Here is a 24,737-nt window from a genome sequence, read left to right on the forward strand (position 1 = left end):
GAACATCACAAGGCTGGGATCATACGATCAAGATGTTCTCAACAACATTTGCAGTCTTTTGATTGATAGTTTAATCAACGGATTCGATCACATCCCTGTGGCACAAGCAGGCCCTAACGTCTGTTTTAGCATTTTAATAAACATCATCTACTTAAAATTCACTCAAAATCCATCAAACTTTTCAACTTCCTTTTAAATGAATAAGACAAAAAATGAGCCTATGCGGCTGCTCTCTAATGCAACAGCCTGTTCATGAAATGCCTTCTGAGTTGGTCCCTAGCAAATCCCAAAATGAAGAAAAGTAGAAAAATGTGTAACACATGTAGGGAGTCCTGACTTAACAACGTTGTGTTTGAGAAGTTTCACAATACTACTACTAATAGTATTTTATCAATATGTACCAGTACAGCTAGAAAGGAGAGAATAAGAGATCTCCAGGGACGCTCTATTCAACCCATCTCTAGCTAATCGATCTGCCTCACTATTCCCCAATCTTAGCTGCCAGCGCATAACTCATTTTCTACATCCATTTGCAAGCATTGTTCACAATGGGGATAGCAAGCCGGGTTTATCTTACCCTTGGACAGACTTGGTATCCTCTGTTCACCTTTGTTCGTGCATAAAATGTCACCAGAAGAAGTGTGGAGAATCAGAGACAGATAATTTCAAGATAAACTTATCCAAGAAGGATAACCAATCCTAGGAATGGCTTATCCAAGGATTTCTATCCCCGAGGTGAAGAGCCCCTGGAAAGAGTAGGTACACTCACTAGCCGCATCCCATACTCCCATGAAGGCGTCTGTTAGTCTGTTACTATCACTCGCCTCTTGAATTTTACTATCCATCAGAAATCCAAAAAAATGCTTAAACTTCCCTAATTTTTTCTTAAATTCAAAAATAAGGAAAAAGGAACAGGCCCCAATATAAGGAAATGATATCCACAGTCCCTTTGTTTGACAATGGCACTCTCACGTTATTAAACATTTCTTTTAATTAACTGGTTACAACTTTTTGGTAATTGTAAGATCCTTTGAGAGCTAAGGTGTGCCATTATTACCGCAAAGTAGCGTTGGTCCGACCGGGGACTGTACAATTGGTGTTCTGCAATGGATAAATTATAACAGTCCACATTTAACAGGAAATAGTCCACCATGGCATCTAATTTGCAAAAGCAGGGCAAAGATGAGAAATCAATAGCTGTGATTTTATTAAGACAGCAAGGTAGACAAGAGTAAGAGCCATGAAATCAGTCAATCATCTCCAGTGCTTCAGCTTGTAAGACAGAGTCAGATGACAAAGATTGGAGAAAGATCTTACTAACAGAATTTCACTATTCACCAGTGTATCTCGGCTTTCGCTTCTCAGCAAATGCTGCCAAACCTTCCAAGCGATCTTTTGTATTCAAGAGCTGTTCGTAACATTCTTCTTCCAGTGCCAAAGCCGATGACATCTCTGCCTCCAATCCTTCATTAATCGCTCGTTTTGCCATCCTAAGAGCCAAGGGACCCTGAAATGATCACAAAAGTACTTCATTAGTCCCCATGAACCCATATTTTTTTATAATTACACTAACAATGGAAGGTTGAGTAATTATTCCTGCTGGAATTCTCATGCTTCAATCACTAGCAGATGCATTAAGAAACATCGGTGAATCATTAAAAACTTCCATAGAGATTTGGATGTGTACCTTCTGATTTATATCGCGGGCTATTTGGAGAGCCTTAGAATAAGCCTCTCCAGTAGGGACACAATAATTGACAAGACCTGTCTCACAAAATCAAACCACTATTTGCTTGAGGAATAGCTAATTATGAATTACAGAAATTTATTACATAAGAAGCTTGCAATTAAATGTACCGATTGACATTGCATCTCTGGCATCGATCTTCCGACTAGTGAATATAAGGTCCTTGGCTATTGACTTTCCAACTATTCTAGGAAGGCGTTGAGTTCCACCGGCACTGGAAATAACAATAATATGGTGAGAAGGCGGTGAGAAAGCAATACAAGTATTTCCATCATTATGTTCAGATTGATGAAACAAGGGCAATTGCATAAACCTCCACAAGAATGATTGATCTTACAGTTACCACTGAATTTTCAAAAATGGAAAGTTGCCCTTTAAATGACAAGATTGCCCTTTAAATGACAAGATTATCTTCGACACACAAACACACAAATAAAAGAAACATTAAGGTGCACCCTAGAATATCTTTGGTCATGTTCATGAGCAAGTTGTCGAGCAAAACAACTTAATCCTTTCTTGATCTAATGGATTTTGTCTTTTGACTTTCCCCACGGTTCCTAATTCAACCTGGGTTGTAAGGTGCCTCTTCTTCCTCAACTTCTTTTCCATCCTTTCTTGATCTAATGCCCTATGGGAACTGGCATCACAAATGATGGCAACTTCAACTCACTACTGCTCCTAGCTTCCCATCCAGTTGGGACAGTTCTCATTTTATCTTGCCTAATCTGAGCAATCCATTAGCATTTGCTCCTAATAGAGAAATTTTCCTTGTGTGAAATTTTCACATGAGAATTTACTTCATTTTTCTATGAAATGAGAATTAAAATATATTAAAATAATGAAATTACAATGCAAGTCCACAAGTGGACAAGTCCCAAAAACTAACTATGCATGGGGCATATTGAGCAATGACAACAGCAAATTACAATCACCCTAAACTTGCATGTTTATCAGCCCAAGAATCAGCAACTGGATGAACATGGAGATTAGACCCACTTAAATAGAGAACAGAATATGATTAGGAATACCGAGGAGGATGTAAACTCATCTTAACCCCCTAATTTTATTCAGGGAAATACCCTTGATCCAAATCAATGTGTATCTTTAGGTGGGCAACTAATGCCTAAATCTCAGATTGATCATAATTTATGCCACGATGACTAATTCAGCATTTGCAGGGACCATGGGGCCCTCATTGTTTAACATGGCCTTCCCATGACCAATCCAGCATATACAACATTCTTTGCCCCATCCAATCAACCACCACATCAAGGTCGGAACACAGCTTCAACGAAGCATTAGATATAATAATTTGATATCTATTAGCTTAAAAGAAAATGATGGAGCATCTCAGATCAGTTGTAGCAAAACTGTAGATTTTTTCATTAGCTTGTGTTACACAAAGATTTCCAAGAAGATAAAGAGACAATGATTTTTCAACTTGAAGAGTTTTACCTCGTACAGTAGGTAATCAATATATCTGATGGAACTTTTTTCTTCATCAATTATAAATCGGGCATCCCCCTTTTTAATTCATTATGCTTATGACTTATCCATTCAATCTTTTGAACCAATCAAGACCAAATACATGTTTTGTGCTTGCAAAAAATCATCACATGGTGGCACCCACCAAAACTTAAGCACAAAAGAGTGCCTTGTATAAGGACTCAAATAAATGGGTGTGAATTGTTGGTGCATCAGAAGCATAGTTATACTATGTTACCAATCAAAAAGTCCTTCAACATAGCAACATATCAGATTATGAGTATACTACCCGAAACGTATTGAATTTTCATTCATGGAGTTATAGGGTTCCCATCTTAGGACATTTAGAAGATTATAAAACCAAAATATTCTTCTTTTCTAAAATATTTTAAGATTTTGAGTACATACCCAGGAATTATAGCAAGTCCAGTCTCTGGCATTGCAAATACTGCATCCTCTCCTAAATGATTCAAAGTGGAAGTGGTCAACTTTAGAAACCACATATCGTCTCTCAGTAAGTCATACATTAATAGATATCTATCTTGAGACCAACAAATTTAAATTGAAAACTCAATTCAATTTAGTAATACCACATATCCGAAGATCACACGAAAGAGCCATTTCTAGTCCACCACCCATTGCTACTCCTTCAATAACAGCAATTGTAGGAACACTAAGTGCCTGATCAAAACGAGCCTGTGTTATTCTCAAGACTTAACAAAGGGTGGAGAAAATACATTGAAGATGTGAAAAGGTGCTAAAAGACTAGGCATCTGAAAGGAATTAGACCAACGGAAGCTTTAAAAAAAACTATCAATACATAGCCTGTGTCATCACATCCATGATGATGTTTGTAAAGGGCCTGATCAAAATGAGCCCGTGTTGTTCGCAAGGCTTAACAAAGGGCAAAGAAAGTACATTAAAGATTTGAAAAAAAAGAGTGTTGAAAGGCTAGGCATCTGACAATAATTAAACAAACAGAAGCAAAAAGGGGAAAAATAAAAAGTAATACAAATGGTCAATACATAGCTTATGTCATTCATGATTATGTTTGTTAACAGGTTCAGATCTGAGCTAGCATAAAAGAAAGTACAAATGTAACAATGAAATGTTTATAGGCGAGTTGATAGAATAACAAAGTTGGCCCATGACAAAGTTAAAGAACTAGAAAAGACACAATACATGGAACCATGATCCACTATCCTCCAATTATGTGTTGGCCAAGTTACTACGATGGTGACTTTACCAATATACAAAATGAAATAAAATAATCGACAGAACTTATAAGCTAGAGTATATGAAGTGCAGGACTAAGACAGGACTAAGACAGAGTATATGGAGTGCAACTTTAGTAAAGAAAGGAGGCGGGGTGAGGATGGTAGTAAATATGACTGCACAGGAGGTACCTAAGAGGGATATCTTTCGCTATCTTGGTTCAATCCTACATAAGGAAGGAGAGATTGAAGAGGATGTTAACCACAGAATAAGAGCAGGTTGGTTGAAGTGGAAGCATGTTTCAGGAGTTCTGTGTGACCGTAAAATACCTACCAAGTTGAAGGGAAAGTTTTATAAGACAACTGTGAGGCCAGCCATGTTGTACTGCTCAGAATGTTGGGCCACCAAGAAGCAACATGTGCAAAAGATGAGTGTAACGGAGATGCAAATGCTTAGATGGATGTGCGGCCACACAAACTCGGCCTTAGGGGGTGGCACCAATTGAGGAGAAGATGAAAGAGCACCGCTTAAGATGGTTTGGGCATATCCAACGTAGGCCTTTGGATGCCTCAGTGAGAAGAAGTGACTCGTGCCAAGTTGATGGAGTAAAAATAGGTCGGGGTAGACCAAAAACAACTTGGGTAGAAACAGTGAGGAAAGACTTGAGGGCTAGGAACATAACAGAGAACATGACCTTGGATAGGAGAGAGTGGAAGAAAATGATCCATGTAGACGAACCCAACTAGTGTTAGGATTAGACTTAGTCAATTTGAGCCGAGTAGATCCTTTCACCCTCTTCATGAAAATTTTCTAAAGGATTCATTAGCCGACCCCAACTAGTTTGGGACAAAGGCTTAGTTGAGTTGAGTTGAGAACTTATAAGCTAGCATTCATTGTTAAGCTTTGCTTGCAAGAAATAAAAATGTTTTTTGGAAGGGCGCAAGAAATAAAAATGTTACGTAAAATATAAAAGACCATGTTGATGAGCATTTACCTCTAGGATTGAGAATGTTGAACGCAATGAGTTAACAAAACACTTGACCTCAAAGGAATTCATCAGCCTGCGTTCCTGTAATTCGGTTTATGTTACAGAAAGTTAAGATACCTAGTAGCCATTGTATAGATTATAAACCAAGAGAAAATCATAAAAGAAGACAAACATCATAACTTGCACAAACTAGAAACTTACAGCAATGTCTTACGACCAAAAGACGCATTTGTGAGAAAATTATGTAGAAAACCATTTTAGGAAATGTCAAGAGTCTTAAACATTATGCTCTAGAAAAACAATCGTAATATCATACAAATTGGTTTTGGAAATTTTAACATTTTCCAGCATTTCAAACAGTCCAACCAACAAAAATTGTAAACTTGACAATGAACCATGTATCACTTTTGCTTGAACAAACCTATTTATTATCAGGGAATCCTATGATAACTTGATCTAATCAATAAAAATATCTCCATCCAATGCAAGATTAAATGAATTAAAAGAGGCTTAACATGGTACCTTCAAATCAGCACCTGCACAGAACACCCTGGGAACTGAGCTGCAGAGCAATACAACATTTGCTGAGGAATCTTTATTTATAACATCAAGAGTATTTTGTAAGCCTCTCAACATATCTTTCCCAATGGCATTTTTGGCTCCAGGTCTATCCAAGTTCACCTCAATAATTCCTGAAATGAAAATCAACCCCAGCTTATGGTCAAGGAGAAAACATAAAGAGAAGATGATCACTCAAACTCCTAAAATTTCTACGTGCAAGTACATATCTAATTAATCCACGTCAAACATTTAAATGTACCGACAGAACATATTAGATGACAATTAGTTGGGTCTGCAGGTTTGCTCTTCCCCTCTTTTCTCGTCTTTAAACAGGCTGAGAGAAAATCGTATTAACAGAAAAAGAAAAGAAAACAAGAAGGCTTACACACAGGAAATATAATCCCAAATCTTAAGAGTAACAGCTTACTCCAAAACAAGGTTACCTGGAACGCAGTTTGTTCTGGTACGAGGTACGAGAAAGGGTACATGGTACAATGGTAGCCCGGTATGCGGTGCGATGAGGGTAGGTTAAGTTGGTTCGCTATATGAGGGTCACGGGTCGGTTTGGAGCACCAATCCGGGTCGCTCTAGCGCTCTCTCTGTCTAGTTTAATAATATGCCAAGAGATGCTAAAGCATTGTTAGGACTTCTCTTAAATATGATGGCCATTGGTCAAGCATATTAACAGGTGGCTGCTGACTGTTTTTGGGAAAGGTAATCACATTTGACAGCTATTTAAAAAGGAGAGTAAAACTTGTAGTGACAATATCATTTTTTTGGAGAAGTAATAGAGCATTCGACAACTATTTAAAAAATAGGTTAAAACTTATAGTGCCAATATCAATAGGCTTGTGGTCGGATTTTTTGTTTAGGGTTCTTAAGTGGCTGCATACCTTCCACGGTTTCCCTAGTCCCTCCTCTCTTATGCCATTTACAAACCATCCTCTCTCTCTCTCTCTCTCTCTCTCTCTCTCTGCAAAAGCAAGGGAGCAGGGAATGAGGTTTTACAATAGTGTACATGGATTGTATTTTGATTTGCAATCATCAGTGGAAGTTTCTGTCAAAACAACATCTGTTTCAGGTTAGTCTCTTTTCTCAGTTTCTTCTTTTTTCTGCCTCCAATGGGGTATGGTTAGATTAAAGCTAGGAAGGAGAGTTGTTTTTTTGTTCTCTTTCCCCATTCTTCCCTCTCTATCTCTCTATGCATATCTCCCTTTCCTATGGGTCGCCTGGGTTGCAATTTTGGCGTTCCGGGTTGAAAATGACCCACATTTGGGGTATTGCGGGTTGGAGGGTAGGAGGGCGATCCCGATAACATTGCTCCAAAATTTGCTAGTTTCTTGCCCTGTTTTGGCTTAATGATGAATGTGAGAAATCTAGCATGCCAGCACCCACAAGAGCAATTGGTAATTTTCAGGAAAAAATGTAGGAAGGAGAGCTTCACTGTTGAGTCGTCTAATGGAACTCAAGGAGTTGCCTTCAATACAAATATCAACTGTGAAATTCTCACGATTGGATTGATCCTAATTCGAAAATGTTGTATCAAAGTCTGTTTCAGAGGACTAACACCCACTGTTTAAGTCTGTTAGGCATGCCTAAGAAGAAAGCCAAACAAATGCATAAATTCTCCACATTCCATGTTTCAAAATGCGGATGTGGGTCAAAATGCAGCTAAAGCAAATCCTAGTCGACTTGGTATGACGCATCGAGTACTTGATTGACATGTCTGAGTAATCGGTTGATGTGGTTATAACTTGAAAGAATCAAAGGAGCTTTGATTGACTTTGTAGGGCAGCAAAATGCAGACTCGAACAAGAACACGGCCAACGTAAAAAAAGGAGTCAACTCGAGGGGAGTCCACGATGACGCAGGGGACTTTTGATACTATGACATATACTATCAATTATTGCTCAGACCCCCAAATTTTTTTTCTTCTCAAAAACGCCTTTCAAGCTTAGCTTGGGTGATTAAATAATAGGTGATTGAGGATGTTGAACCCAAGTTCAGCCACAAAAGCAATTGCAATAAGAAAGAGGTAAGTATGCCAATTCACAGCTAAAAGGACATGGATAAACTTAAAACAAGCTTTACACCTTAGCAAACCTAAAATGGAAATCCACATTCAGAATATCAAGTCGGAAAGAACTTGATCAAATGCATCTAACCAAGAAAGGTGTTGGTATGCCATTTTCAAGTATCCACTTTACAATAAAATTACCACATAGTGAAACAAAGCTAAGAGACGGATATAGAATGGTTCGAGCAAACAAATTGAAGGAACAAGATTAAAAAAAATTAGTCCAGCATTAATTAAATCAAATGACCTCACAAATGATTATCATCTGTAAAACAGAAGATTATAAGAATATAACAAGAAATCATCAAGGGGATATGCGGTATCAATATCATCTCCTAAGAAGTTTAAAAAAAAAAAAAAAAGCTAAACAAAGATGGGGAATAATAGATAGAAATAGGAGAAAATACTTGCCAGAATCAGATTCGGAGAGCCTTTCCATCCTTACGGACTCGGAAACGCTCTGAAGGATTAGTTTCCTGAAACTTTGAAGTTGCCATTGAGGCGAATCCTCCCCAATCCCTCTCACTAGTCCAGAGAAATATTTCCCCTGAGATAAGGGTTTAGTGGTGCTCCTGTAGAGATTGCCCAGGGCTCCACCAATAATCGGGAAACGACCCATCATCAACGGAACATTAAGATCTTCTTGTTCTGGTTTGAGCGACCTGGCTGTGATCTCCTCGGAGAGTTGGAGCTGAGCTCTGGACTAAATGTGGGAAAAGGAAACGTTTTGGAGTGTATATGTTACATTGGTTCGTGTAGGGGTGGCCAGAACCGAACCAGACCCGAGGAACCGAACCGGACCCCAAGAACCGAACCGTTTAAAAATACTTTGGGTCCGTTTCGGTTCCACTGATGAAGAACCGAACTTATTCGGTTCGGTTCCGGGTTAATGTTCTTCGTTCGATTCTGAAACCTAAGAACCAAACTTTTGAATATATATATATATATATATATATATATATATATATATATATATATATATATATATATATATATATACGCTCGACCGTACCTAAAGTTAGGTACGGTAGAGTGCCAAATCACATGGGTCCCACATTTTTGGTGAGCATCTAAACTATTCATTTGCAAGGCCCCATCATAGATAGGGTGCATACCAAAAATTAGCTCCATAGGATGATCCTAACCCATCCATTTGTGGAGGCCAAAATGGACATCTAGTGTTTGTCCACAAATCTGCCCATTTTGGCCTCCAGTTTTGGAGGGGTTAGGATGATTCAATGGTGCTGATTTTTTGTATGCACCCTATCTATGATGAGGCCTTGCAAATGAATGGTTTAGATGCCCACAAAAAATGGGGGACCCATGTGATTTGGCACTCTACCGTACCTAACTTTAGGTAAGGTCAAGCGTACAATCTTATTCCTCATATATATATATATATAATATTTTTTATATTTCTATTATATATATACTTATTAATATAAATTACTTATAATATTAATAAGTAATAGTTAATACTATTATTATAATAAGAAAGTAACTTATATTATAACTTTAATTAAAAGTTTTTATAAATTATAATTAGTAATTAGCCATTAGAACCGGAGAACCGGACCGGACCGAACCGATTATGTTCGGTTCGGTTCGGTCCTACTATGTACTACGGTTCGGTTCGGTTCTTACGGTTCATGGGACCGAGAACCGAGAACCGAAAAAAAAAAGTAACCAAGGACCGAGAACCGAACCGGTTGGCCACCCCTAGGTTTGTGGTCCGCCCGAACTTTAGTTCTTCCGAGATAATGTTCATTGGTTTCAAAATGTGGGACCATGATAAGCTAACATGGATATGATAAGATAACAATTGATAAAGGCCATTTTCAACTTACTTAGGTAAATGATATATTTTGCTCCCTTGTTCTTCCGCGGGCCAGCCCATAGTAGTGTAAAAGAGTAGTCATAAATACAGTAGAGGGGGAAGAAAAGGGGGCAAATATATCACTTCCTAGACCTCCAGACTGAATGTTGGTAGATCTCATTCAACAATCAGAGGTGTCACCTTGAGATTTTTAGGCTATGAAAGAGGAGATTTCATTATCCACCTCAGAAGAATTCCCCATTTGACTGCCCCTATGGGGCATTGAAATCATCCTCGTTTGGTTGCTAGTAAAACATGGATTTCATTGGAGTTTTGTGAAAAAGGGGGGAGATAAGAGATGGGACAAGCATTTATTAGACCAGAGTGTCATTATGAGTGGAGAGAGGGAAGAGATAGAGATAGAGCACAATTCCCTATAAAAGTATATGGGAGACTTCCAAGGTAAAGCCGATGTCACCTCCCTTTTTTCACAAAAATCCAATGAATTTCTAGCAACCAAACTAAGCTGCCCTAGTCCCTCGGATGTCTTACGTATGGTGATGTGGCATTCTTGTCCTCTACTTGTAACATCCGAGCCAAAATCCACAAATCCACAGAATAGGTAGAATTTTGCTAGATTTTTCTTGAGAAAGATGTTTAGAAGGAATACTTCTTCTAAATATGACAAATTAGACCTACCTTATGGTCTTGGTCACATGTCATTCCACAGTCAAACCGTAGCTAGCAGGAGGGATACCCATGGGGGACGAATAGACTCAACATTAGGCCCCATGATGTAGTTAGACAAAATTAATTACATGTGAGCCCCATCACTTGTGGGTTCAGACTTCAGATTCATGTCCATATAGGTGAGACTAATTCAAAAATCAATCCACTTAGTCCAGCCAAGCATGCTTAGTCTCAGAACCAACACCACATACAAAAACATCTCTTCTCTCCAGTTCACCAAAACCTGCCATTCATCAGCCTTTCAGCCAATCACAAACTCATCCCACCACCTTCTCAATCTCTTCCTCTCCAACCCCATTTCAGACATCAAATCCCTCATCCAATCTCATGCCCTCATCATCACCTCTGGCAATTCCAACAACATCTTCTTAGCAGCAAAACTCATCTCTCTATACTCCTCCTTCAACAAACCCAATCTCTCCACCCCAGTATTCAATTCAACCCATCTCAAAGACACCTTCCTTTGGAACTCAATCATCAAATCCCACTTCTCCAATGGCAATTACCAACAATCTCTCAAATTCTATCTCCAAATGCGCAGTTCTGGCGCCCCACTTAACCATTTCACCATCCCCATGGTCGCCACGGCCTGCGCCGAATTACCCTCCATTGAAATTGGTAGAAATGTACATGGGATCGCTTTGAAGCTCAATTTCTTTGGGGGTAATTCGGCAACTGGGTCTTCTTTCCTGTACATGTATGCTAAATGTTGTAAAATGGACGAGGCCTATCGGGTGTTTGATCAAATGCCTGTAAGAGATGTAGTGGCATGGACTGCTCTTATAATTGGTTTTGTGCAGAATGATGACAGTGAAATGGGTATGAATTGTCTTAGAAAAATGCACAAGAGTGGGGAAGATGGATTGAGACCCAATTTTCGGACGATTGAAGGTGGTTTACAAGCTTGTGGAAATTTAGTAGCTTTGTTAGAAGGGAGATGCTTACATGGTTTTGCAACAAAGACTGGGATAGGTGGTTGTTGTTTTGTTCGATCGGCGTTGTTGTCAATGTATTGCAAATGTGGAAGTACAGAAGAAGCTTTTCTTGCTTTTCTTGAATTGCCCGATAAAGATATTGTCTCTTGGACTACAATTATAGGAGCTTATGCTAGAAAAGGGGGCATTGCCAAATGCATAGAATTGTTTAGAGCAATGCTGTTCTCAGAAATTGAGCCGGATGGAATTATTATCTGTTGTTTGATTATGGGTTTCGGGGATTTTGCGAATGTCAATGAAGGCACAGCCTTTCATGGGATGATGTTAAGGAAAAATTTTGAGTTTGATTCTATAGTTAGTAGTTTTTTGTTGGCAATGTATTGTAAGTTTGGACGCTTGGATGTTGCAGAGAAATTATTTAATAGAATGCACACACAGAACAGAGAGTGCTGGAATTGGATGATTTTTGGATATGGCAAGGCGGGATTTGAAACAAAATGTTTAGAACTGTTTACAGAAATGCAATTTGTAGGCTTCGAATCTGATTCAAACAGTTTGGTCACTGTGATTTCTTCATGTTCGAGATTAGTAGCCCCACTCTTAGGCCGGTCCGTGCATTGCTATGTAATCAAATTTTCAATTGATGATCTTTCAGTTGTGAATTCTCTCGTGGGTATGTATGGAAGATGTGGAAATTTAAATGTTGCAAAGAGGATATTTGATAGGATGCATGGAGATATTGTCATGTGGAACACATTGGTTTCGGCATATGCTCATAGCGGGCATTCTAGCGATGCTTTATTACTTTTTGATCAAATGCTTTTGAAAGGCATGGAACCCAATCCGGCGACTTTGGTAAGTGTACTTTCTGCGTGTTCACAGCTAGCAGCTCTGAGCCTTGGAACATGGATACACAACTACATTAGAGAGAAGGGGTTAGAATGCAACATATCTCTCACTACTGCACTAGTTGATATGTATGCAAAATGTGGACAACTTGGACTATCACGAGAAATCTTCGAATCAATGCCCGAAAGAGACGTTATATCATGGAATGTGATGATCTCCGGCTATGGAATTCACGGAAAAGCCAATGATGCAATGGAGAGTTTCCAACAAATGGAGAAATTAGGCGTGAAACCGAATGGAGTTACCTTCCTCGCTGTTCTTTCTGCGTGCGTCCATGCTGGCATGGTTGAAGAAGGAAAATGTATTTTTAATAAAATGAGAGATTATTCTGTTTCTCCCACATTAAAGCACTATGCTTGCATGGTGGATCTTCTCGGTCGATCAGGGAATCTATGCGAAGCCGAAATTATGATTCTTGGAATGCCGGTTGCTCCTGATAGTGCAGTGTGGGGAGCTTTGCTCAGTGCTTGTAAAATTTACAACAATCTTGAAATGGGAGAGCGAGCCGCGAAACAAGCTTTCAAGTTAGACCCTGATAATGATGGATACTATATTCTACTGTCCAACATGTATAGCTCTGTTGGAAGGTGGGAAGAGGCAGAAAAGGTGAGGGGGATGATGAGGAAAGGTGGGGTGAGAAAAATTGCAGGTTGGAGTTCAGTGGAGTTTTATGGGGAATTGTGTCTTTTCTTGGTGGGCGATAAATCTCATCCACAGTCTGAAGCAATATACACCATATTGGAAACCTTGTTCAAGCAAATGGAGGAATGGGGTTATGTTGCCGAAAGTGAATATAGGATTTGTGATGGTGAATAGCAGATGAATGTATATTCATCGAGTGAGTCACTAGATAAATGGCTGGTGAATGTGATCTTTGTGTTATCATGGATTGTGAGGGGAAGATTGGGATTTTTGAAGACACTACAAGCATGGAGCTATAAACAGTGGTTCTTGGAAGGTTGTTACGCCCTTCATACAGAATAGTAGGAGTTGCAGATTGCCGTGGCATCAAGCTGCCGTTGAGAAGAGAGATAAAGGCAAGTGTAGATGGGATGACTATCAATTTTTATCTCAACATTGTCTTTCTACCCGCACTTTGAGGTGATCTATGCTGCTATCCTAAAATTTTCCCTACCATGCACAAGTTTGTTGTTTATATATGGTTTTTGTTACAGGGATTGATTGCCATATGGGTATCTTTTTGTTATAGGGATTTACAGTTCAAGGGATCATATACCATGGAAAACAAGGTGAAAGATAAAACATACAGTTGTGTGCTCAAGTTGGTCAGTTTAGTGTGGTTCAAATTCTTTCTAATTTATTTTCTTTGGATAAAAAGAATTCAAGTTTTGAGGCAAGAGGGCACAAAATTGTAGAGGGAGAATACATGGAGGCAAAAGGAAAGGTTTTCATTGGTCGCAGAGCAGGGTTCAGAGGAGACAGGCCATTGGCAGCTCTCAAATTGCTTCAGAGAGTGAAAGAGTTGGACTATCTCATGCTCGAGTGTGTGGCACAGTGAACCCTTGCAGAACGCTATCAAGTAATGCTGTCTGGGGGTGACGGGTATGATTTTCAGAGCAGGCTACCTTTCTTCATCTATCTTCCGAGTATGAAAATAAGTAGTGACTTGTGGGTTTCTGGGAGGTGATGCATTTTTTTCTTAGCTTTCATTATGGGGATACCTTGCTTCTTAGCTTTAATTATGGGATGTCCCACTTCTCTATCAGGGCTTGTGATCTTTTTGACTTTTTTCCTCTTGTATATTTATGTAATCCTCTTTGGCCAAAAGGGTGGAAATTAAAGCAAAAGTTTAGGCCTCTTACATATGGATGCTATCTAGATCAAGCTCTAAGCTTGTAAAAGGCGAGAAGCAGAATCTACTTTGGATGTATTTTTTAAACCAAGTTTACACACAAATTGCACCAAGGATCCAACCTAAGTGTTTTTTTAACTATATTTTCATTTCATTTCAAGTGTTTGTTTTGGTATTGAACTGGAAGAAGATTAGGTTCATTTTGGCTGTCGTTTTTCACAAAACAGTTTGGAGACCAAGCTCTTGTTTTAGATTTTTGTTCTCTTCATAATAATTCTGAGTTTCTGACATATTAGAGTTTTTTTTTTTTTTTTTTTTTTTTTGGGGGGGGGGGGGCGTTATTGATAGTATCTCTCTTTCCTGTGTTGCTTTTCATTGATTGTGCAGTTTTGGAGTCGGTGTCTTTGCTCTCGTCTTTAGCTGTGGAAAGAGAAGTTTGTATAGTTACCAATATGGGTGCCTCAGATCTTCTTATCATTCACCAATTTGCAAGATTTCAGTTACATATTTCTTGTTGAATGTCTATTTTGGTTATCGATGTGCTTCATACATGCGTGAATCTACTTGTTGATAGTGGATCCACTTGGCATGCAGAAAAAAGTCCAAGATGTAGCAAGAAGGTTTGATATAACCTTCTTTCATTCTTTCACGATCTTAAACTTTGAATGTATTCTAAGGGTGAGTGAAACTTTATAATTCTTGCTCTAAAGCTCTTTTAAACAATATTTTACAGAATCTCTTTCTTTTATTTTATTACTGGATCTTTTGTGTGTGTATGTAGGCGAAGAAAACTTCGAGCTCTGAAAGGACAAGTGAAGTTGCAGGCTCATGTTCAGAGGTTATCTACTATGAAAGCAAGATGCTGCAACACTCCTCACAGCATTCAAAATATTCAATTTGAATTCCAAGACATTGGTAATGGATATCTTGTGCTTCCCTCAATGTAAAGAGGAGTAACATTCTGGGCAGCAAGCCTCCAGTCCATCGACAAAGGACTATTCAGCTTTTTAATCAAACCCATTTGTTTGCTTGAAGGTGGGAATGGAAGAATACAGGCTAATCCAACTTATCTATATAATTATGTAAATGAGAAATAACAGAAGTTTTGGGAAATGAAGATCTTCTTACAGGTTTTGTTTGATGACTTATAAGTTATAACTCAACTCAACAAAGCCTTTGTCCCGAACTAGTTGGGGTCGGCACAGGTTTTGTTTGAACAATTTATTATACAAATATTAGGGAGAAAACCATGTGTTTGTAATGCAAAACATGTTTCATTTTAGTAGATGGTATACTGCCGAAGTGCAATCTTACGTCTATTTAATTGTCAAAGAAAGATCTTTCAAAAAAATAGTAAAGAGAGATTGTTATCTCCATTGAGAACAGCCTCAATGAACAAAATTGTTCCAGGATTGTTGCACCATCTCAATCATACATGTGGCATATGTATTGGATGATCATAACCGTTGATCTGGTTGGTCACCCTTATTCATTAAACATATTAAGGGCCTAGGACAAATTTGGATGGATTGTGAATAAGGGCTTGATGAATCAAGGGCCTAGATCATCCGATTAAGGTGTTCTCAACTGCATTTGGATGGACTCATGGTTACTAATCAGTTCTACAGATCTGACCACGTACAAGAGGCAATAAAATTCTTAAGGAAGGTGCATAAAAGCGACTTTCTTTTTAGCATTCTTTCTAAAAGAAAAGTGCAAAAATTAGACGCCAAAAGCGACAAAAGGCAGAAAAAGCAAAAGATAAAAAACGATTGAGCCATACTCACAAAAAAAAGTTCACGGGGACTTTATTGGAAGCATATGGTATATTGCAAATTTGCAATGAATTGATTTGTCTGCTACATATAAATGTATTATACTTGATATATCTGTAGAAAATTTTAAAAATTAAAAAAATATCGATATAATAATAATAATTTAAAATTAGGAAAAATCCTGCTTTTGCATGCATGGTTTTAAATTTCGACCAAAATCCGAAATTTCGGATTTCAGTGGAGACCAACACCGAAATGCATCAAAACCGAAACGGTCATTTATTTAGGCCGAAATTTCGGTTTTTCCAAAATTTGACCTAAAAAATCTGTTTTTTTAATATTAATTTAATATTTCACCAAAATTTCAACCGAAAATATGGAATAAAATATTCGTTTCGGGTTATGTACCAGATTTCGACCAAAATTTTAAACCTTGCTTGCGTGAAGTTCAGCCCACATATTTTGTGGGCCCGGCAAGAAGAGACTAATAAAAAAGCTCAATTCCAACTAGGGGTGTAAATGAGCCAAGCTTGGCAGGCTCGGCTCGGCTCTTTAAGCTCAAAAGCTCCTTATCGAGCTCGGGTTATATTAAATTCACATCCCTCATCTTCCCTGGACAGCCCTATCTAGTGTAATTTGACTACTCTTTTTACACTACAGGGTGGTCCTAGTAACAAATGGGGTTCCAAAAAAGAAGTGACATATTTTGCCTCCCCCTTTCGCTCCCGAGACAACCCTTTTAGTGTATATATTAGTATATAATATATATATTTAAATATATTAAATTCTTAACGAGCCTTAACGAGCTGAGCCTAACTCGGGCTCGGCTCTTTAAGCTTAACGAGCCTGGCCAGCCGGCTCGGCTCGGCTGGTTAAAGATTCGAGCCGAGCTCTAGCGAGCTCCCGAGCGAGAGCCAAAATTGACACCCTTAATTCCAACCCATACAAAAATCCGATTCCGATGATCAATAAATGATTCTTTCCGTGTTCATTGCTCACTCATGCCAAGAAAGATATTTTGGTCATTTCCAAAGATCACGGAAATCACGGTGCTCAAAATTCTCATGCAAACGTTCTCTCTCTCCAAAATAATTTTCAACCGCCAAATAATCGATTCCTCATTCTGATTCAGCCTCTCCCACGATTGAATTCGTAGAAATCTTCCCATCTCTAGCTTCGGAAATTATTCAGATCTTTGTATTTTTCACATATGCTTTTGATTCCAGTACGACGATCAAGCAGAAAACCCTAAAAACCTCCATTCCGATTATGAAATCTAGACCTCCAATCGCCTTGAATCCCTTTGCATATCCACCAAACCCTAAATCTGTGATTTCCTTACAAAAATATCATATCTTCCACATATAGATCCTTCATATGATATCACAAATATAATCTCTGAGAAAAAAATCCTTCTTCCAAATGGTGAAATGCTTCAGCTTCACGGCATCAATGGACTGGTGCTACCGGCACTCCTTCTCGACAGCCGGTCTCCGGTCATCGACGGCAGACATCGGCGATGGCACGACGATGCACTGCTGGGTCCCACGAAAAACTAATCCAGACCGTCCATCTCTCCTCCTAATCCACGGCTTCGGAGCGAATGCCACGTGGCAGTGGAGCCAGTATCTCCGTCCCCTCTTTCACTGGAGATTCAACGTCTATGTACCGGATCTCGTTTTCTTCGGAGAATCGTTCACGACTCGGTTGGATCGGACCGAGTCGTTCCAGGCTCGGTGTGTGATGGCGATGATGGACTCGCTCGGGGTGACTCGGATGAGTGTGATCGGGATCAGTTATGGCGGGTTTGTTAGTTATAGTTTAGCGGCGCAGTTTCCAGAGAAGGTAGAGAGGGTGGTGCTATGCTGCGCCGGGGTGTGCGTGGATGAGAGGGACTTGGAGGATGGGCTTTTTCCGGTGAAGGATGTCGGAGAGGCGGTGAGTATTCTGTTGCCACAGACGCCAGAGAAGCTGAGGCAGCTGATGCGCCTCTCTTTCTTCAAGCCGCAGAGAACGACGCCCTCTTGCTTTCTCAAGGATTACATCGACGTAAGTTTTTCAATTCGGTTTGACTCATAACTCAACTCAAGGTTTTTTTCCTTCCAGTTAATGTATTGTGATAACATCATAAAATGAAGGTCTCTAAATAAAAATTGCATAGGGTTTGTTATTGTTGTTTTTTATTTTATTTTATTATTTTTTTGATGGGTAACCTGGGGCTAGGGACCCCTACTAGATATATCCCACACCATAGGATGATCCAAGCCGTCCATTTGATGAGCCACAGCGTAAATACGTCGTGCCCCAAAAGTCATTTCCATTATGGATGATCCTAACCCTCCGATCTATAGAGGGACTGCACATTATTAAAACTTCTATAGATCAGGGTGTTAGGATCATCCTATGGGAATTCATCATCGTTCTTGTGGGCCCTTTGGAAAATGGGCTTTAGTATAGGGTTCATATTGACTGGAAAATCCTGACCTTCAGATCCGAAGTCATCAATTATGGGTCTACAGTCACTGGGCCAGAAGCCCATTTCTTTACTGTTCCTTGTTGGTATAAAAATCCTACACTCCACTTTTATAAGAGAGATAATACCCCAGCGGAATAAATTATCTTCTCAAATGATCCGACCTTGAGGACAAGGTTGATTTCAACGGGGGAGGAAATTTACGTGCTTATTTGAGTCCCATCTTGGCTGAAATAATTTAGTTGAGATATTTGTTATTTTGAGATTTGGTTATTTTGTTAGTTAGGAGTCTTAGAGATAAGGCTTATCTAGATTAGGGATTTTTAATAAATATATTCCCAAAAGTATGTCTTATGCACAAAGGAGGAACAACCCTTCCCTTGAAGTGGGTCAAGAGGCTGATCTTCCCTCTAAGAAGATCAAAACCGTTGCGAACCGATCTAGGTTCGTAACAGTTTTCCAATGCCTTCTCATATAATAAATGCATCTCTAACTCAAGGAACATTCGAATTGTGATCAAATGATTGTTGGTTTGAATGCCTTGTGAACAAGGACTTAATAATCAGTTTAGTGTAAAAATAAAAGAAATTCACCAAGTAACAGGACCAGAGAATGCCCTATACCTTCTTGAGGCAATGTACATTGTTGTCTTCACCTCACAGAATCGAATTATAACGAAGCAAATATAGAAGGAAGAAGGGATCTAGGTTAGAAACTACTCCTAAATAAACAGAAAAAGATACAAGTTGTACGTTGATTTGGCGAGAGCTTCAACATTCTTTTCTTTCCATATTTATATTCTCTGGTTCTGGCGGTTATTGATCAACCGTTCCTCTGATTGATGTTGGTTGTTTTAAAATGTGGGGGAATTGATCAAACATTATCGAACAACTGTATGGGTATTTGAAATAATGCACATGCCAAAAGTCGAAATGTCTCAGGCATTTTAAATTTTTGATGAACGGCCTTGTGAATTCGAAATAGTGCACATGCCAGAAAAAGGAGCAGTCGATTTATTTTTCAATAAGTTGTTCTCCTGGTTCTAGTCTTTCACATAGCTGTCTTGATCTGGTATTTGAAGGAGCCTTGGTCGTTGAGCTCACTGAGTTGTATTTTCTAGCTGAAGGTCAGCAGCTTCTTTTTTAACAGCCAATGAGCAGTTGGATTTGTGGGGGTATTTTTGTTCATATAGCATTCGGGTTTTCTTCCCTATCCTTGGTTCTTTTCCCATGTCATTTGTTTCATTTGTTTTCCCACTCCCACTTTCAAAATTCCAGCAGAGTGCACGATATTTTTGCAAAAAAATATAACATAGCTTTATCACAGGGAGAACACTGTCTTGTTTTTTCTTTTCAGAATTGGCATTTAAGTTTTGGTCTGCTATCTGCTTGTATGCACAGGTAATGTGCACAGAGTATGTTGAACAGAGAACGGAGCTGATTAAAACTATAATAAAGGACAGGAAGTTTTCAGATCTTCCCAAAATTACACAGGTATTGGCTTCTCTCATTAGATATATAGTAACAGTTTCAAGGGGTCAGAACATAGATGGATGGCAAGTGGTTATACTTATCTGGCCTTTACTTGGCTTGGTAAATGAAAGGAAAAGAAAACCTTGAACTGAATGCCCTTCAATAGAAATAACTGTAATGCAAAATAGTTAATATATCAAATGATAAATGTGTTTGTATGCAAAGAAAAAGAAGATAATCGAAAAGAATGAGCAGAAACAAATGTATTTTTCATGTGTCAGATTTTCAGTTCAATTATATTAAAATTTTAAAAAGCAGTTAGTAAAGAAATAATAAGAATGCAATGCTTGCAAATGCCTTCAATGCTTCTTTAGGATCATCTACATTCTTCTATGCTCTATTGAGTACTTTCAAATTGAAGTTTTAGCAGTAAATAGAGCTTTCCACACTCTTATGTAACATTTACATACTCCGCCCAAACTGTTCTGCCTAATGGCCATAAATTTTAAAAATCCAAGTAACTCAACTTTACAATCGACCCAATCTGATTGAAATAATTTAAAATTGCCAACTAGTTCAATTAGTTTTTGTTTTTTCTAAAATGTTAAGTGTCTTGGAATGATTGTGTTTGTAGCGGCAATCTTAGTCAAACTTCTAATTTGGCTGTTTTAAAAAATGGAGCTGGAATGATTACCTTCTAGCTAAGCACTTGTTTCCCCTTAGTGCAGCCAACCTTGATAATCTGGGGAGAGCAAGATCAGATATTTCCTTTGGAATTGGGCCACAGATTAAAACGGTTTGTTCTAATTTCGGTAAATGAAATTTAATGCATTCCTTCAATTTATTTTCTTCATGATATTTTGTGCAAGTTGGAAACTTTGTAGGCATTTGGAAGAAAATTCCAAACTGGTAATCATCAAGCATGCTGGCCATGCTGTCAGCCTTGAGAAGCCCAAGGAGTGCTGTAAACATTTGAAGGAATTCCTCATTGATTCTCCTCCACAAGGTGGCAACAAGAAGGTAGATTGATCTCACTCATTTTGCATTCATTTGGACTCAAATTCAAGTTTAAATTTTTTGAGTCTAATAATAAGTTTTGGACTCTCATTCGGTTCTTAAAATCCAAAACGCACGGGCTCTAAACTCTCCAAATTGACTATTGGACTCAAATTTATGTTTAAATTTGAGACCAATAATCAGTTTTGGACTCACAATGGGTTCTCAAAATCCAAAGCAAACGGGGCCTAAATTGTATAGCATGGGCAACAGGAGAAGACTCCAGACTCCAGAGCCATAGTGTAGGCAAGGCGATGCGAGACGAGCGAGGGAGGATTATGTCTGGTATTTCTGATTTTGAATCAACATTGGGAGGATGTGGCATGTATAGTAGCTGAAGTTATTGCAATGGGAGAAGGAATTCATTTTGTGCTAGGATTGAATTGCGGGTGACTGTGAATTGAAGGTGGCTATTCGATCTCCAATCTCACGGGGTGAGGCTCATCTATGCCTGAAAACTAATATCAGTCTGTAAATCTTATGTGCTCTCCTTACATCCTTCAAGGCCGAAAACATTTAAGGTTATAGGAATTTGTATATCTATCCTCTCTTCACATTATTAGAGAGGCTAATGTTGTTATGAGGCTTTATTTATGGGGTAATCTCTGCCCCCTGTGTATTATGTTGGTTTCTTGCTCTTAGCTTTGATTTTGTTTGGAGAGCTGCTTGGAAGAAACACAATTATCATTATCAGGGTGCTTCCTAATAGACCTCCCTAATATGTCACCTACCCAAGAGTACATTACTATTTTTTTAATGGCAAAAGTACTCTTATATCTTTAATGAAATGACAATTATACTTAAATTTATGTACACATGGCAATATTAAGAAGGCCATTTTGGACAACCCTGACACAAACATATCAATTACAAATATACTTAAATTTATGTACACATGGCAATATTAAGAAGGCCATTTTGGACAACCCTGACACAAACATATCAATTACAAATATACTTAAATTTATGTACACATGGCAATATTAAGAAGGCCATTTTGGACAACCCTGACACAAGCATATCTTTGTATCATTTCCCTTTTGGTGTTGTTCCGAAATCCTTGGATAAGCTGTTCCTGGGATTGGCTACTTTCCTTGGATGAAATTTTGAATAAACCCTTGTATGAAATCTTGAATACCATATTCACTAGGGCTGTTCTTAATGTGAACAGAGGATAGCAAACCTATTATTCATAGATAAAATAAACCCTGACTTGCTATCCCCATGGAAAGCAGCCCTTTTGTGAGCATGTGATAGGAGCTCTGATAGTGTATCAAGGATTTTCTAATCAGGTGTTTGGGTGTAAATTTGGGTGTTCATGCATATGACAGTAGAATGTAGATATCATGAACTGTGGCCTGATTTTGATTGATTTGTGCATGCCTATCCTTCCCTCCTCCTCCTCCTCCTCCTCCTACTACTCTCTTCAGGTTAAAAAAAATAGGGTTTTTGGAATTTGAATTTTGTAATTATCACCTTCTTTACTTTATAGATCAAGTTGAGAGTGGGATCATCTGATTATTGCTTTCTTCTGTTCGTTTTGGATTCTATGAATTTACTTAATGTGGTGAGGGATTTTGACAATCGAAAGAGGTGTTTAGGAAAATAGAGATTACAAAGAGGTGTGATAATGAAAAATAAAGATCTTTCAAATTACATAGAGTTCAGTATTCAAAATAAACCATTTAAGAAACCTGGGTGAAGGCCATTCGAAGTCATCAACCTATGGAGATTGTACAAAAAGAAGAGTGGTTTTCTAATAAGCTAAAAAGAAATCCATTGTGATCTAATGAGAAGTCATTCAATAGACCAGCAATGGCCATGTAGTGAACAAATCAGAAGTTGTTCACAAAGCTATATAAGAAATGGTTGAGAATGAAACCGAAATGATCTCTTTCATTAAATGTTAGGCACCTAACCCCAATATGCCAAAAGCTCCAGAGCTGGTGGGACGCATTAGGTTAAACCCTTTAAACATGTCCCATACCGGGGCTGGGTCTCATCTAGTCTCATACCTAGTCAAGCCCCCACTTAGGACTGTAACAACAAACTTCTAGAAAAAAAATGTTGGAAAATGACGAACAAAACATCTCAATGAGACATAAGAGGTGAACATAAAAATTTACAATTGAAATTCTTAAGAGAAAGACATTGGAGTTGACATAAAAACTAAAGGATAATAGAAAATTTTGGTAGAAGATGTCTCTTGGCGTTTTTTTTTTTTATAGATAAGCTAGGGTTTACCTAAATTTTCTTTTGAGTGAGACGCTAAATGATGCATTTCCTATTTACCCATGAAAGTTTTTCTTTAACTATTTTCCTCACATGGTAACTACTTTTCTTGTACATGATTGCTACTTCACTTGGATTTTTTCTTGTACATGGTAACCATATTTTGCACATGATAACTTCTTCAACCACTTTGATTTTTTCTAGCATATGAAAATTTCTTCCACTACTTGGGTTTCCTACTTGGGTTTCTTGCACATGCATGGTGACTCCCTAAATAGTTATACAAGGAATTCAATAGCTCGGTGGGTCCGTGATTCATATCTTTGGCAGCGTGGAGCCAAAAAAACAAGGTTAATAGGAATACGAAGAAATCTATTTATCTAAGAGATTTTGTTTCGTAATATTTTAACCTTATTTTTAACTAGAAATAGTAGTAAGGAATTTTAGAAACTCTTTTAGGAACTTTACTTTTATTATGAGTTTAAAGCAGGTGTCTTGATATATGTTACTTTCATTAGGAGTCTAAAGCAGGTATCTTCCTATATGTTAGTGAATTATTTTTATACTGTTGCTAGGATGAGAATTCTTATTATAAAAGATGTATGGGACGTTTTGAGAGGTAGGCTTCTATTGATTTATGAAATAGTATAGAGAATGGAGAAACACACAAATTTTCCTTTTATCGTCTCCAATTTGAATTAGTAGGTGTAATTGTCGTTCAACCTTGGTAAACCGCACTCCCAGGCATAGCCAGGCTACATCATCTGCTATCAAAGCTTGAGTTCCACAATCGAGACGCTCATTGATGGCACCAAGAACAAGGCAGATAGCCCAAGTAGCGGTTCAGGAGGTGTTGGAAGAATCCCAAGGAAAGATCGCAACACTGAGGAGGCAGATGGAGGAACTCATGGAGAAATTGAGATTGGTTTAAACTTCTTTTGCAGCGGGAGATAGCGGATCAGACGTAGACGCCGTGAGCTAGCAGCGACTAGCGAGAGTTGAGGCTACCATAGATGATTCCAGGCGTTGGCATCATGTCTCAAGATTGAGAAGATAACACGAGACTTGAAACTATTCTATAATTACCTAAGGCAAAAATTTGTGGATTGGGAATCACCACTCACCACCAATATATGACAAAATATTCAGACGATGGATGTTTAATAGTTGCTTAATGTTCAAGTATTGTGTATGCACTAGAGAGTAAGATGAAGAGGCAGCTGAGGAAATTCCAGAATTGGTGAGGCCACTGGTTAAGGATTTTTCCCAGAGGAACTACTACACAATTTACTACCAATGAGAGATGTGCTGAGCACTGATCCATTCTTTAGGACTATTTTAGAAGAGATCCTGACAGGGTAACATAGTTGATGACTGTTCTTCGACACTTAAAAACTTGATGATCAATTTTTCTTAATCACAGGAAAATGATG

General features: G+C 38.4%; 3 protein-coding genes across 9 annotated transcripts; 2 read left to right on the forward strand and 1 right to left on the reverse strand.

Moving 5' to 3' along the window:
- Positions 1-1,185: 1,185 nt before the first annotated feature.
- LOC143848272 (ATP-dependent caseinolytic (Clp) protease/crotonase family protein) lies at positions 1,186-8,967 on the reverse strand. The gene is made up of 8 exons (XM_077357173.1): positions 8,485-8,967; positions 5,958-6,127; positions 5,442-5,516; positions 3,823-3,913; positions 3,641-3,692; positions 1,858-1,961; positions 1,688-1,764; positions 1,186-1,507 (listed from the first exon to the last, which is right to left on the reverse strand). Exons 1-8 carry the CDS (start codon positions 8,693-8,695, stop codon positions 1,331-1,333), a joined length of 957 nt encoding a protein of 318 aa, XP_077213288.1. The 5' UTR covers positions 8,696-8,967; the 3' UTR covers positions 1,186-1,330.
- A 1,673-nt stretch (positions 8,968-10,640) lies between these two features.
- LOC143848684 (Pentatricopeptide repeat (PPR) superfamily protein) lies at positions 10,641-15,437 on the forward strand. Of its 7 annotated transcripts, none has more exons than XM_077357681.1 (4): positions 10,641-13,584; positions 13,694-14,127; positions 14,891-14,974; positions 15,078-15,437. In XM_077357681.1, the coding sequence occupies exon 1, from the start codon at positions 10,801-10,803 to the stop codon at positions 13,297-13,299; it is 2,499 nt and encodes an 832-aa protein (XP_077213796.1). In that variant the 5' UTR covers positions 10,641-10,800; the 3' UTR covers positions 13,300-13,584; positions 13,694-14,127; positions 14,891-14,974; positions 15,078-15,437. The 7 variants fall into 7 exon arrangements, with proteins under 7 accessions (XP_077213796.1, XP_077213798.1, XP_077213797.1 ...); XM_077357683.1 differs by having other exon boundaries at positions 13,694-14,046; XM_077357682.1 differs by lacking the exons at positions 14,891-14,974; positions 15,078-15,437 and adding an exon at positions 14,684-14,795 and having other exon boundaries at positions 13,659-13,733; positions 13,823-14,127.
- A 1,593-nt stretch (positions 15,438-17,030) lies between these two features.
- LOC143848474 (uncharacterized) lies at positions 17,031-21,802 on the forward strand. Its single transcript, XM_077357428.1, has 5 exons — positions 17,031-18,120; positions 19,945-20,037; positions 20,745-20,812; positions 20,901-21,036; positions 21,286-21,802. Exons 1-5 carry the CDS (start codon positions 17,494-17,496, stop codon positions 21,316-21,318), a joined length of 957 nt encoding a protein of 318 aa, XP_077213543.1. The 5' UTR covers positions 17,031-17,493; the 3' UTR covers positions 21,319-21,802.
- Positions 21,803-24,737: the final 2,935 nt, after the last annotated feature.

Source organism: Tasmannia lanceolata, unplaced genomic scaffold (genome assembly GCF_043159265.1).
Source record: "Tasmannia lanceolata isolate RefF3 unplaced genomic scaffold, GAP_Taslan_0.1 ptg000016l, whole genome shotgun sequence".
Lineage (NCBI taxonomy): Eukaryota > Viridiplantae > Streptophyta > Magnoliopsida > Canellales > Winteraceae > Tasmannia > Tasmannia lanceolata.

What these genes read in the sequence shown, in the direction of transcription:
- LOC143848272 (XM_077357173.1), bottom strand. Translation starts at nt 8,695, where the DNA reads ATGATGGGTCGTTTCCCGATTATTGGTGGAGCCCTGGGCAATCTCTAC. An exon ending in GTGTGATCTTCGGATATGTG is followed by an intron (nt 3,693 to 3,822) that starts GTATTACTAAAT and finishes TGAATCATTTAG; the next exon opens with GAGAGGATGCAGTATTTGCA. An exon ending in CAGAGATGCAATGTCAATCG is followed by an intron (nt 1,765 to 1,857) that starts GTACATTTAATT and finishes TTTGTGAGACAG; the next exon opens with GTCTTGTCAATTATTGTGTC.
- LOC143848684 (XM_077357677.1), top strand. Translation starts at nt 10,801, where the DNA reads ATGCTTAGTCTCAGAACCAACACCACATACAAAAACATCTCTTCTCTC.
- LOC143848474 (XM_077357428.1), top strand. Translation starts at nt 17,494, where the DNA reads ATGGTGAAATGCTTCAGCTTCACGGCATCAATGGACTGGTGCTACCGG. An exon ending in TTGGGCCACAGATTAAAACG is followed by an intron (nt 20,813 to 20,900) that starts GTTTGTTCTAAT and finishes GAAACTTTGTAG; the next exon opens with GCATTTGGAAGAAAATTCCA. An exon ending in CACAAGGTGGCAACAAGAAG is followed by an intron (nt 21,037 to 21,285) that starts GTAGATTGATCT and finishes CATGGGCAACAG; the next exon opens with GAGAAGACTCCAGACTCCAG.